This window comes from Phalacrocorax carbo, chromosome 1, assembly GCF_963921805.1.
Source record: "Phalacrocorax carbo chromosome 1, bPhaCar2.1, whole genome shotgun sequence".
In the NCBI taxonomy this organism is placed as follows: domain Eukaryota; kingdom Metazoa; phylum Chordata; class Aves; order Suliformes; family Phalacrocoracidae; genus Phalacrocorax; species Phalacrocorax carbo.
The window spans coordinates 55,557,307-55,570,409 of NC_087513.1; the positions used below are offsets into that span (position 1 = coordinate 55,557,307).

Here is a 13,103-nt window from a genome sequence, read left to right on the forward strand (position 1 = left end):
TAAGTGCCCTTTTCCTTACCATACATTTGTTTTTCTCTCACTGGAGAAAAAACCAAAATGGTTAGAGAGTTCTTCTTAAAGACAGGCTTTCCTACTGCCTAAAGACAGGCAGTAAACGTACACAGCAGTGCTGCTAAGAATACAGCCTTAGTGAGTGACAGGGTGACACCACCCCTACCAAATGCAGCTTTGTGCCCACCCTGAGGACACAAACACTTGCCAGTTCTACTTATCTGGGCAAGAGCAAAAGCACAAACCAGGCTTCCACCCTCCCCAGGCAGCAAGAGCATGAGCCCCACCTTCTTCTCTCCCCCTAGTTACTCGATTCCAGATCCAGCTTCACCATGCCCCAGGGAGAGAGGGCTGGCCCACAGCCCACCCAAGAGACCACCACCAGTGGTGCCTTCTGTGCAGTAGGCAGGAATGAAGGTCAACACAACACAGACCCAACAGCGAACAGGCAGCTAAAGGTATCAACACTCCTGTATTAAAGTGCAGTTCAAAAGTTACAAACATTCATGTTGATTTTTTTAAAAATACAGAGTTATTAGAATATATCTAACTCAGATTTAAACAGTGTTTATAGATAAAGAAATTTACTTCCCCACACGCAGGGCTGCTTTAGGAATTCACACTTGCAAGTCATGCAAGCCTGACTTACAGGAGAGCCCTGGCACACAGGGAAGTAAGAGGGAAAACACTCCTTCCCCTTCACTGTGAAGGTAGGAAGGCTGTAGGAAGAAGTACGATCACCCCATATGTAAAGGATCACATGGGTCTCCACCAGACTAGAGAGACCCTTCAGAGCAGGTTTAATGGCACTATGTTCTAAGGAAGAATGAAAGGTTGTGGCTGAGCAGCCAGAGTCTCTGCAAGACAGTTGAGCATTAGTAACATCTGCACCAGACAGCACCTCCCAGCTGAGAGTGAGCATTGCACCCCTAAGCAACCCAACTCCAGTATTACAGCGCCCGCCCGCCCACGTTGCTCAGATGTGGGCATACACACCCTGGCTGCAGCTGCTGAAGGAAAAGACAAAGGCCAGTTTTACCCGTGGAGCTGGCACACAGTGCAAGCTTGCTCAGCAGAGGGAGCCAGGGCTGCAGGACCCGTCTCCTGACAAGGCTAGTGCCAGGCCATCTTCTAATGTAACATATTTTACTCCAGGGCAAGCAGCCTCCTGTGCAGCACTTCACTCCATTACACTTGAAGAATGGCTGCTTGACACAGGATCATTGCACAGATATGGGACCTGCTTCTAGGAGAGGGAAAGGAAGACTGATTCACACACCTGCCAGTCTATTGGTTCACTACCTTGCAGCACACCTTTGTTTGCTTTTCTATTCATTGTCAAAGGCAGGCTGGTTGGGGCCCATCCCCTTCCCTCTTGCATAGCCAAATGCTTCAACGTCTCTTAGGATGCACTTCCCAAGTTCGTCACCCCATGACCATTAGTCCAGGACATGAAACAGTCACTTCCAGTATGATACCGGATTTCCAGAGTCCCATCTCATGCTGAACTGTGCCAGAATTTAAGGAAATTTAACACATTTCTGGGGCATCCAAGGGTCTATGCAAGGAACCTCATGGCCCTCTATACCTTTCCTCTTGGATGGTGCTTCAGAAGAAGTCAGAAGTTTGGCATTCCGAGAAGTTTTACTCTAAGATCCCAAAGCCTTGATATTTTAATCCTAGATTAGTCAAGTGGTCTACTGGTGGTTTAATAACAAGTCCATCTCTCTCCTCAAGCCAACGGCAGAGCAAAAGGTTAGTGCTTTGACCCCACGAGATAAAGCAAATAAGCAGGAAAGTGCTGTTGTTCTGCCTTGTATTGCCACTGACTTAATGTTTAAAGAGGGCAGGTGCTCAGCTGCCCAGCACTACATAAATTGTATATATACAAAGAGACCTAGAGATATGCTAACCCGAGGGATAGTAACAGCCAAGTTGTCTTCAAGGAGAGAGAGTGTGGGAGGCCGGTAGCAATTTCCTTCTGTTAATTGTTCTTCTTATCCTCAGGAGGTGTATAAGGAGGTGGCTGATCCTGGAAGGAGATACAGTAGAGTTGACAACCCTGCTTGTTTTATGGTAAGCTCTTCCCCAGCATTCCCAGGCTTGGCTTACAAGAAATGACTGCTCTTCAGTGAACTACAGACTGAGCCAGGTGCTGTGTTTTAAGCTGCAATTTCATCACACCATTCCTCTCTACTATCAGTTACGCTCCAGGATATATGCTGCCTCCCATACCATTTCTAGTTAAGGTCCCCTCAAAACCAGGTTTTAATAGCCACCCTCCCTTCACTTCCAGGGCTTTGTCTCTGTTGTTTTTCATAGGTCTGACCCAGAAGAGTGCAAGACCCTGGGTTGAGGGCCAGCTTTGCTGCTCCATCGGTCTCCAGCCCACCACTGAGCCACGCCAGGCAGCGAAGGGCACAGGCAGACTGGCTGTCACATACCAGACACAGGCTACAGCCCACCTACTGGCTGCCACTGACTGAGCAGTCAGAGACCTCCCCATCTCCATGCAGACCAGAAAAAAAGGAAAACAAAACCCATGTACTCTCATCCTTCAGTGACCTGCTCTTCTTTAACTCTCCCCATTTTGAGGCCCAGCAGAAGCAGAGAGCTTCTGTCATACTGAATGGCTAGATGAGTCTTAAGGCCCTCCTCCTTTCCTGGAGGATTTAACAAGCGTTCTTCATGGCACTGTCATCCACACCTTTCAAGAAAATGCATACTTCCTGTGCATTTTCAAAACGCAGACATGCTAGGCTTTGCCAGGGAAGCAAATCACTGTCTCGGTTAGTGACGGAAGAGGGAGCAGGCACATGCAGGCCACAGGTGCAGTACTCACCATGGGCATGTACACATTGTGTGGGTTGGCAGGGTTGTAATATGCACTGGAAGCGGCTTCCATGGCCTTACTGCCCCCTAGAAAGGAAAGAGAAGCAGCAAGCGTAGGACACACTCATCTCCGTGCCTTAGCCGGTGGCCCCAGCTATAGCTCTTTTGAGGAGCTGACAAATGTCCAAAGAGCCAGCAGCAACTGCAGCAAGCTGGGTTTGAATTCAGAGCAGTTCAGGAAAGCTGCAAGCTGGCTAGTGCTGACCACAAGCTGTGCAATGCAGAGCTGAACAGCTCCCCCCATGCTCTGTTATGTCAAATAATAGATCAAGATGACTTTGAGCTCCTCCCAACAACAACAGCTTCCCCACCCCACACTGTGCCCAGAACACCACCCACAGCCCAAACCCCCATGCACCCTTTTGCACCCAGACCCTGGCAGCCCCCCAGTCCCTTTACCTGGCATCCCTGGGCCCACCCAAGCTGGGGGAGCTGAGGGGGCCGAGGGTCCTGCAGGAGATGGCCCAGAGTAGGGGGGAGGAGGTGGCACATACACAGGGTTCATGTTTGGAAGTGGTGGATAAATACCTGAAAGAGATGACACTGGATTGATGCTTTGGACCATGGCAATGGGGCAGTGGGGAAGAGAGCTCACAGGTCCAGCAGCACATGAGCCCCAGACAAGAGCAGCGATCAGGGACGCTCTACAGGCTTGGAAGGGATGCAGACAGCAGGGATTTGGCATTTTGCTAATGTCTGCCATGCCAGCAGGCAACAATTCTCTGCCAAGCAGCAGCACAATCTATAAACCACTTTTTCACTTCCCAGCCTCCTGCAACCATAGGTGTTATCAACAGCACATGACAGATTTTTACAAGGACAAGGATCCTTGATGGAGACTAACTACAGTAACCCTCACTATACCACTGTGATTTCTTTACAACTAACACCAAACACTCCCTGCCAGTCATTATTACAAAACTTCCAAACCTGGAGTCTGGGCATATGGATATCCCATGGGCTGTGGAGCAGGTCCATAGGCATTCATCGGAGGTGGTGTATAAGGATATGGTCCGTTTGGTGGTGGAGGAGCAGCATAGCCCCCCGGCACAGGTGAGTACCCCCCTGGAGCAGGTGGGGCGGGTGCATACCCTCCGGGCACAGGTGTATACCCATAGCCAGGGTTCTGGAGAGGAACACCGCTGGAAGCTAAGGAGCACATGGTTAGTAAGCCAGGCATCCTTTTATTGCAGTTAAACATATAGAATAAAAGGAAAATAGTCATGTTTGTGCAGCACCATTTCCCATCATCTAAAATCACTATACAGTCCTGGCAGAGTACTGTGCTTGAAAAGTATTAGCCTCCTCACTACAAGTTCACAGGGTGCTAAAGAAAACCAGCTGCAAAAATACTAGCCAACAAGTACCAGTTCAATCACAGAGCTCCTGGAAGAAAAGACCATCCTAGAGCAAGTATCAGTAGGATGGTTTTTACTTCCTTTTAAGCTTCCTTATCAGGAAAAAAAGGTAATCTTAAAATGTACATGTCTTTAAAAAGAAAGCTTTTGTATCAGAAAAAAAAAAGTACATTTCCCCCCGCCCCCATCTGAAAGTTTTGAATAGACATTATTTTAGATTTATTCCCCCCCTCTAAATGCGGACACGTTAACTTCCCCCATCTTACTCCACTATTACAGAACTGAGCTGAGGGTAGGTAAATGGCTCCATTTTTCACCATCACATATTTCAACTTTATTCCAGAAGTAATAAGGTTCTGTAGAAAAAGGTGGTCCACCTCAGAAGCACAAACCCCAGAATATTCTGACTGCACAAAGTGTTACAATGAAATAAAGAAAAAGGATTGGAAGGAAAAACCACCATTTCCTGGGGGAAAAAACCCACAGCATTGCTGTGGGAGAGTGCATGGAGTACCCCTCTTCCCTCAGCCCATGAAGTTCAAAAAGAGCACTATTCTTTAACCAGCTCAGCCAATCATGGGGGAAGTGCAAGCTCTGAAGATCCCTTACCATTAGAAGCAGCTTTGAACATCAACTGTCCAAACTCAATGGCTCCTCCACTGTTGAAAGTCAGTTTAAAAGTCCCCTGCCCTTCCCAGCCACCTAGGAGAGAGAGACAATCGGAACTGAAGCAAACTACTAACCTCCTCAGTAGCAGTCCAGCCAGCAAAACAGTTAATACTCCAATTATTTTTTATTTCTTCGTTTCAAAACTCTTTTGCATCATATCGCCAGGGGGAAAGAGTCATGGCGCTGCTGTCAGATGTCCCCCAAAACAGTATCTCAATAAGATCAGGAATTTATTTCTTTACCCTTTAAAAGATGATCCTCACTATAGTTATGTAGGAGCAGCCTACTCTAGGTACTAGGATGGTTTGTCCTTTCCTGAAAGGTTTAATAGAACCTAATAAAGAACACAGGGGAAAGAAAGAACACTTAATTCACTGAGGATTTTAATTGAAAGCCCTCAAATGAAGTTTTATTGCTGACCTCAGTGGACTACAGATCAGGATCTGCAACTCAAGCTAGGATTTAAATCAAATGCAACATTTTTAATCACTTTCACCCACAGAAACTCAGACAGATTATAAATACTTAGGTATAATAGCAAGTACGCGATGACACCACAGGATAAGAATGCTTTGTTTTGTACAGAGTTTTTTGTGTTGGGGGAGGGGGTTGTTTTTCTTTTCTTTTTTTTAGAAAAAAGATGTCTTTTAAATAAAAAGATTTCATAAAATAAGATTTATCTTCCTTGTCTGACTAACAATGACGTTAGTAGAAGCAAAGAGAGTCTCTTGGGGACAAGGTAGAAATAAAGGATGGAAATGTAACAAAACAATCCACCATGGATAAAGTCACCCCACTGGAGATTCATCTCTTTAAAAATCACTGTCTTAGTATGATTTCAGCTCAAGAAAGCAGGCTGATCCACAATCCAGAGGACCCAGCCACTTTAGGACACTGACAGGAACAGGAAGTAAATGCATAAGCTCTCCAGATGCCATCAAAATGCACATAAACCAGTTTAGGGCTGAAGAGGGAAGGAATTTGAACCAGAAAGCTTGTTTTTAATCTCTGTTTACCTTCTGCAGTTCCCTATATTTGGTTGTGACCATGACAAAGTCTTACCACAGTTTCAGCACCAAATTGGTAACAAAGCTAAACCAATAATATACACCAGCATCCTAGATGCATGCAAACATATCCAATCTGGTACATGACTAGTGACCTCCAGAAAACAGAAGCAGTTGCTAATTCTGTCTATCAATACCAGTGCCCGGTGACTTGGTCACTTACCCACCCTTCCAGATCAAAGATGAGAAAACAGGCACATGCAGATACCAAGTAAATGTGACACACAGAGCAAGACAGTCACAGGATTAAATAAAAGCCATCCTGTGAAAGTCTTATTAGCTCTGGGGGCAGAAAGTAACCCCAAAGCAGTGTCTTAAAGTTCAGAAGACACAGGTTATCTTAGCATGGACATGCTAGCTATACTGCTGTAGCTGCTCTGTGTCTCCTGTGCACATAAGCCATCTATCTGATGTTCAGCAGATGATAAAAGGACTTGGGAAGAGTTTGGTCTACAAAGGACAGGCACGTACCTCCTGCCTCGGCCTGAATCTGTCCTTTGATGTAATTAGCAGAGAAAACAGGCTGCTCAATTGAGCATCCTTTCACCAAATAAAACGGCATCATGAAAGACAGCATAGGATCCTTGCCCTTCGACACAAAGATCATCTGCAAGACAGGAGGGAACACCTCTGAATTACTTGAATTAGGCATAAAGAGTGGTCATGGAGTTCTAGTTGTAGCAGCATCCAAAAAAGAAGGTAACTTCACTCCTAATATCAGCATGCATTGTGCTATTTCACAGCTTTAATAATGCAGGATCCCAAACAGATTTGATGGCACATGGCTCACATGCCTGAAGCATGTATGTTGCCAAATAACATACCACTTAAAACACACACTCACAGGGTTTTAATGTTCTGCTTTTTAAGGATAAGCTATGACAGTTTTCAAAGACAGCAATATTGACTGACACATTATATGAAATATATTCTCTAGACAGTGATTTCCAGGACCACATATGCCTTTGCAGGGATTTGGGATTGTGACACAGGCATGAACTGTCCTGTTTCCACCCCCCCTTCTCCCTAGTACTCTCAGTAGTTCCTCCCAAAACAAAAATCACTTCTAACACCAGCTGGGCTTCTGGTCTAAAGTCTACAAGATCCCTTGAGAACAAAGAAGCCCTGCTGACATCAGACTTACCCTGTAAGGGGTGAGATATAGCATCCCTTTCTTGGTGCCTTTGAAAATCTCAGGCTTGCCTGTAACGTCACTGAAGGAGAGCTCCACATCTTTACACTGTTTGAGAACACTACAGGAGGAAATCAGACAAATTGGAGAGACAAACTCAGCAGCAGCTCTGAGACACATACACCCATCACACAGGGAGGGGGACAGCACATCAGAAACTTCGAACATTATCCCAAAAGACTCAGTTCTGATGTGGACTCTGCTGTTTTTTCCTTTGAAGGAAGACAAATGATTCATGCAGAGCAGAAGAATTCATCCTCTCACCTGTGACAACCCCTGCTCCTCCTCCACAAAGGGAAGCTTTAAATTACAGTTTTGCTTGCTGTCTCCAAAACCACCAGACTGAGGAATCTCTCTCTCCACATAAGAGCCTCAGCCCAAAGGTCAGGGCACAGAAAGGGATGAGGTATCCGAGATCACCCCCCTTGAAGCCACGGTATCATCTCAGAGCAAGCCTCTCTTCTCCAAGTCCATGCTCAAATCTAGGACTGGCCACCACAGGGGAAACCAGGACTGCTGTAACACCACACCCACCGTGCAAAGTGAGGAATTTGCTTCACTAACACTCTCACTGCTGGCCCTCCTTCACATGATTTAAGTAAGTATTTGTAATAAACAGCACCTGCTAAGGAACAAAATGAGGAGCCAGTAATGTCAGCAATAAGGTTATTATTGTTGGATATCTGTGGGACATTAGTGAAGTCTATTAATGACACCAAAGCCAGGCGGGAACTGCGAACATTGCAGGGTTAGGGGTATGGAGGTGACTGAAAAATTAAATATATTTTCAGGAAAAATGAAAGAGAGAACTTGGGAAAGCGTGCCACTGAATCTACACGGCAGACCTTAAACATACCACCTAGTAAGAAAGTTTACAGAATAAACAAAAGAGCCTTGGGGGTGACAAGTTTGCCGGGTGCTACAGTGCCAGAAGAATCTGAGTCTTTTTATGGTTCAAGAGCATTGAAAAAGAAAAAAACCAAAACCCTAACCCAACACAAGCCTGAAGAGGCTGGATGTAAGTTATCCTTATACATTATGGTCAGCCTATTGAACAAGTCAGATCAAGTAAGGAGGCAGGAAACCTCAAAATTATTGAGGGAAGGGAGGAATCAGCAGGGCCAGCGTATGGGAAAACAACTGAAAGCCCTGTAGTTTCAGGCTGTGTAGTCTCTAGGGAAGAAAAAAATTTAACAATACAGAAGCATCTGAAAAATATAGCTATCCAAGGAGGATGACATAAAAAAGTCTAGCTTTAATGTGGAAAAAAAAAATCCTGACCAAAAAATTCTACTAGGACATTACTTTATAGTTGAGTGAGATGCAGATTCTCAGGCTGGCTGAGGGACAGACTGACAAGGCAGCAGAGGTCTTTCCATTTCCAAGATGCAAAGGGGAAACATTTTTTCTAAGGTAAATAAAACCAACTCCTCAACAGTTTGGATCTTACCAGAACACTTCCTCAACCATGTCCTGTAGCAAGCTTTCACGTCAGTTTGCCTCATTGGGAAGAATTTCTATGTAGTCGCTTTAATGTTTACTCCCCCCAGCTCCTCACACAAGCACATAACAAGCAGCCACCACCACTGGGCCTAATGAGGCTGTTGAACTGGTTTGCACCTGCATGCCCATCCAGGGCTGTGACGGGAGGGCTGTGCACCCCGCAGGAGCACCCACTTCTGATTAAGCAGAACCTTGAAAAAAAACACTGAGGTCAAAGGATAGAGAGATCTCCTTTAAACAAGCAAAAGCGCTGCACATCAAAGGACTTCCCTGACCGAAGTATTGGCAGCCAGTTACGAGCTCAACATTATTTGGAGCATATTTCTGCTATTGTTTACCAGCCCCAAAACAACTCAACGATCTTTTCCTGGGACTCTGGTTTCTAGAATTTCTCTTGCCAAGGCCAGGATGACAGGAGCACCCGAACACAACCGAAGCAAAGCCCAAGCCCGCCAAGCCGGTCTGTCAATCCCCACTCGGGGCGAGGGCAGGCGTGGAGCGGCTGGCTGCGATTGCACGAAGAGAGGCGCTCCTCCGGCGCTCTGCTCAGGCCTCGCCTCTGACGATAGGTTTTCCTTACTGTGAATTCAAGTGGTTAAGACCCCTACATTAAGTGGTCTCTATCTGACGTCACTAACTCCATGACGTAAAAAACCCCCAATTCCTTGTCTTTTACAGGCTACGGCAGCTCCCCCTTCGCCCCAGACAGCCGCTGGAGCAGCACCAAGGACGGCCGAGGTTCAGCGGCGAGGCCGGGGCAGCTCTGCCGGCCCCTGCCCCTTCCCACGCTGCCAGGGACGGCTTTAATGACGCAGCCCCCAGGTCGCGAGGAGCCGGGAAGGGCCGGGGGACCTCCCGCCCCCAGGCCCCGCCCGCCCCCGGCCCTCCCGCGAGGAGAGAGGGTGTGGGGGAACCTCCCGCCCCACGGCCCCCCGCCCGTCCACCGCTACCTCTCGGCGTTGGGGATGACGACACCACCCTCCTGCGAGTGGTTCCTGTTCAGCGCCATCTTGCCCCCGTTGGCCCCGCCCCATACCCTATGACGCCATCCCACCGAGCCCCGCGACGCCCCGCCCCCTGCGACGCCCCGCCCACTCCCCTGACACCTCCCGGCAGGCGGCGGGCGCGAGGCGGAAATGAAGCGGCGGGGGTTGTCAGGCGACGCTGGTTTAATGGCCGCCGGCGGAGGGGACGCTACACCGCCCGCCCCGTCCCGCCCCGCCCCGCCCCGGCCGCCGCTGGATCCCAGCTGGGCCCGAGGCGACCGGGAGGGCGCCTTCCCCAAATCCCCCCGCCCGGGGTCTGGCTGAAGCGCGGGTTTTGCCGTCTTCTGTTCGCGTAACACTCGCAGCGCCGCTTCCCGCCTTCCGAGATCCCTGCTGGGGTGGGAGAGGTGCTGGCGCCGCGTCTCAGGCAGCCTTTCCCCCGAGACGCCTGCTTTGTACAAACTTCAGTGAACCATAATTAACTTGTCCTCACGACTAACCACAAATACTAGTGCCTACACGTAGCGCTGCTTGCTCTTCTTGCTCTGTGCTCACAGCATAACCACGCCTGCCATGATGTTCATTACTGTCTTAGCCTAAATGGAGTTTGTCTGCTGTAAAAAAAAAAAAGACCTTTGGGATTTACTATGCATCACAAAATTTTTCTGGTGAATGGCTTACACAGTGTAGAGTTCGTGAGTCTCTGAACGCACCAAGTGGGTACCGCCAGCGTAAAATTTCGCCTCTACCCCCCTGTGATACCGTCCAAGTGATACCTCTGAGGAGAACCTCTGACATGCTGTGGTCATCCTGGGACTCAGCTGGCAGCTCATGAGAGCTAGGATCCGTTCAGGCTTTTCCCGGCTTATCCATCAGCAGAGACTTTTTCCCAACAGTATCTCCAGCTGTTGTGCAACACAGGAAATTTTTGATATTTGCCATTTGTAGACTTTTGGTAGATATGCAGATACCAGTAGGATATTTGCATGAGCGGATGGCAGCGAGGAATACCTGAGCTTGCTTTTCACAGCGAGCTTTTATGTATCCTTTAGAAGTAGTCCATGATCCGACAGGAAGTTACAGAGCAGTGCTTAAAAACCACCTTATTACAACCAAACAAAAATTCCTAAACATATAGGGCAAAACACACAGCCTTGTCCTTGCAATCCACATTACAGGGAAAGGAAAATCTCTCTCTTCTGTTGCATGGGGTCTGCTTTGCCTTCATTAAGCAGGGCAGCGTTGGCTTTGCCGTAACCCTTGTTTGGGCCCAAAAATTGTAGAATGTGACCATTCTGCAGCCGAGGGTGAGGCAGCCCAGTGGCAAGAGAGTTCCTCTAGAGCAGTCCCATGGCTGCCAAAGAGCTGTGTGAGAAAGCAAGTGCAGGGAACACCTCTGCACGCCCCCACTAAAGAGGATGGAGCATGGCTTTGTGCTTCAGTGCAGTGAAGAAGAGGAGCCCTGGGGGAGTCTTTCCAATTGCACTGGGTTTAAAATATCACGTTGAGGCTAGGCAGGAGCAGCCACAGCAGAGTAGACTGAGGGGACACTTCTGGTAGCCGCTGATACTGGGGACACGCCTGCACCTGGCCAGCTGTTGGAGGCAAGCTGGGAGGAGGCTTTGACTCCGCGCTGGGCTGTGGACAGGCAGTGTGGGTGGCAGGATGGGTAGCAGCGTAGCAGGACAGTTTCTGCAGGGTCCGTGGTACAGCTGCTGGCACTGGTGATGAGGCTTTTGTTCTGTGCGGGGCCAAGGAGGCCTGGTGCAGGTGGGAGGGCAGGTGCAAAGCTATATGCACACGCTGCGTACGGGAACACAGGGAGCCATGAATGTGAAAGGACTGTGAAGGGCTGGTATGGCCTTCATGTCCTAGCGGTGCTGAGAATGGCTGATTTGTGTGGACAGGTGGGAGCAGGAGTGAAGAGACCTTTGCTTTGCAGTGACAGCACCAGAGAAAGCCATAAGGTGGACATATGCTCTTAGATGGTTTTGCTAAGGCTTGGAGCACCCACTTCCCAGCCCTGGCCCCTGTACAGCTCTGTCAAGCCACCTCAGTCCTGGCTTGACTCCTCCTCTGCTGTTACCTTGCTGGAACTTCTTCCTCCCTCCCATGCCAGCCTTTCCAACCCCCATCCCAAACCCACCGCACTTCCCCTTACTCGCAGCACTGCTATTTTGTGCCATGGCATTCTGCATGTGCATTTTAAATGCAAAAGGCTGTTCTCCTGGCGGTGACAAGCCCTGCCAGCCATATGACATGCTGTGTGACAGGCAGACACTGCCAAACTCAGGACATCTGTGATTTTCTCCCCTCTTCCCTTCTGCCCAGCCAGCCCTGACAATTTCTACCTGGCTCAGGGACATCCAGAAAAGAGCTGATACCAGCTAGACACAAGCATATAGTTTTCAGTAAAGCTGTGCCTCTTTCTGCTCCTTGGTCTTTACCTTCTGCCCCATCTGCTCCAGGGGAAGGTAAGAGGACAGCTTCTCAACAGGACACAAAAGCACATTGATGAGGAGGTGTAAGAGCTTGGGAGAGGGAGAGGGAGAGGAAGATGGAGGAAACAGCCTGGAGAAGAGGAAGATTCAAGTACTCGGAGAAATGAAGGAGAGACAGAAAGGATTGAGGGCAGAGAAAGTGAGATAGAGAAAGAAAGAAAGGAAGGAAGGAAGCTATGGAGGGCTAAAAGGGAATGAGGACAAAAACACAAGAGAGGAGGACATGGAAGCTGGGACTGGGAGGGAAGTAGGAGGGCAGAGGAACAGCATGAACTGAGGCTGCTGGAGTAGCAAACACAGCCATTTCAGTGAGGAGGAGGTATCTCTTCTGTTCCCACCATCAGCAGAGACCCAGGGAGTCACCCTGGCCCAGTGCTTCTCAATTCACAGCTCCTTGTACTCCTTGAAGATCCTGAAGGCCCTGTGTTGAGCAGGGCTGTCCCTGGGGGAGCTCCTGGCAGGGACCCCCCAGTGCTCCCACAGCAGAGGGACCATGTTGAGGGAGAAAGGTTTGGCCAGGACCTGCTCAGTGCTGGTGGAGAGAGACTGCTGCAATGTGGGATGAGGTGGAGTGACCTCAGGACAGCTTGGTCTGATCTGCACAGGATCAAAAGCCTGTGACACAAGTGTGGCTTTTGATCTTAGTGCTGGGCAGGGCAAATGCACCCTCTGCAGCATGAACACATTCTTTTCCTCTGGGTTTTGCTTGTTTTGGAAAATATGGTTATATCCCCCAAGTAATTGATGCTTCTCAACTAGATGCTAGAGCCCAAGAACTAACTCTGGCTCCTTCCATCGGTCACTTCCCCTGAACTGCAAAACATGTCAGTCTATCACTTCTCCCATCTATCCACTTGCCAGCTGCCATTTCCCCCTGGGAAGCCACAGCAAGAAATGGGGATAAAATGCCCTCAGACCCACCA

The 13,103-nt window shown here is 48.7% G+C and overlaps 1 protein-coding gene across 1 annotated transcript; it reads right to left on the reverse strand.

The window, feature by feature from the left end:
- Positions 1 to 465: 465 nt before the first annotated feature.
- On the reverse strand, positions 466 to 9,751 carry WBP2NL (WBP2 N-terminal like). Its single transcript, XM_064453348.1, has 8 exons — positions 9,644 to 9,751; positions 7,143 to 7,251; positions 6,470 to 6,605; positions 4,872 to 4,964; positions 3,835 to 4,053; positions 3,304 to 3,432; positions 2,855 to 2,931; positions 466 to 2,044 (listed from the first exon to the last, which is right to left on the reverse strand). Exons 1-8 carry the CDS (start codon positions 9,700 to 9,702, stop codon positions 1,997 to 1,999), a joined length of 870 nt encoding a protein of 289 aa, XP_064309418.1. The 5' UTR covers positions 9,703 to 9,751; the 3' UTR covers positions 466 to 1,996.
- Positions 9,752 to 13,103: the final 3,352 nt, after the last annotated feature.

Excerpts from the sequence above, each read along its gene's own strand:
- WBP2NL (XM_064453348.1), bottom strand. The coding sequence starts at position 9,702 with ATGGCGCTGAACAGGAACCACTCGCAGGAGGGTGGTGTCGTCATCCCC. Across the intron at positions 6,606-7,142 it reads TATATCTCACCCCTTACAGG|ATGATCTTTGTGTCGAAGGG; the intron begins GTAAGTCTGATG and ends CCTGTCTTGCAG. Across the intron at positions 4,965-6,469 it reads GATTCAGGCCGAGGCAGGAG|GTGGCTGGGAAGGGCAGGGG; the intron begins GTACGTGCCTGT and ends TCTCTCTCCTAG.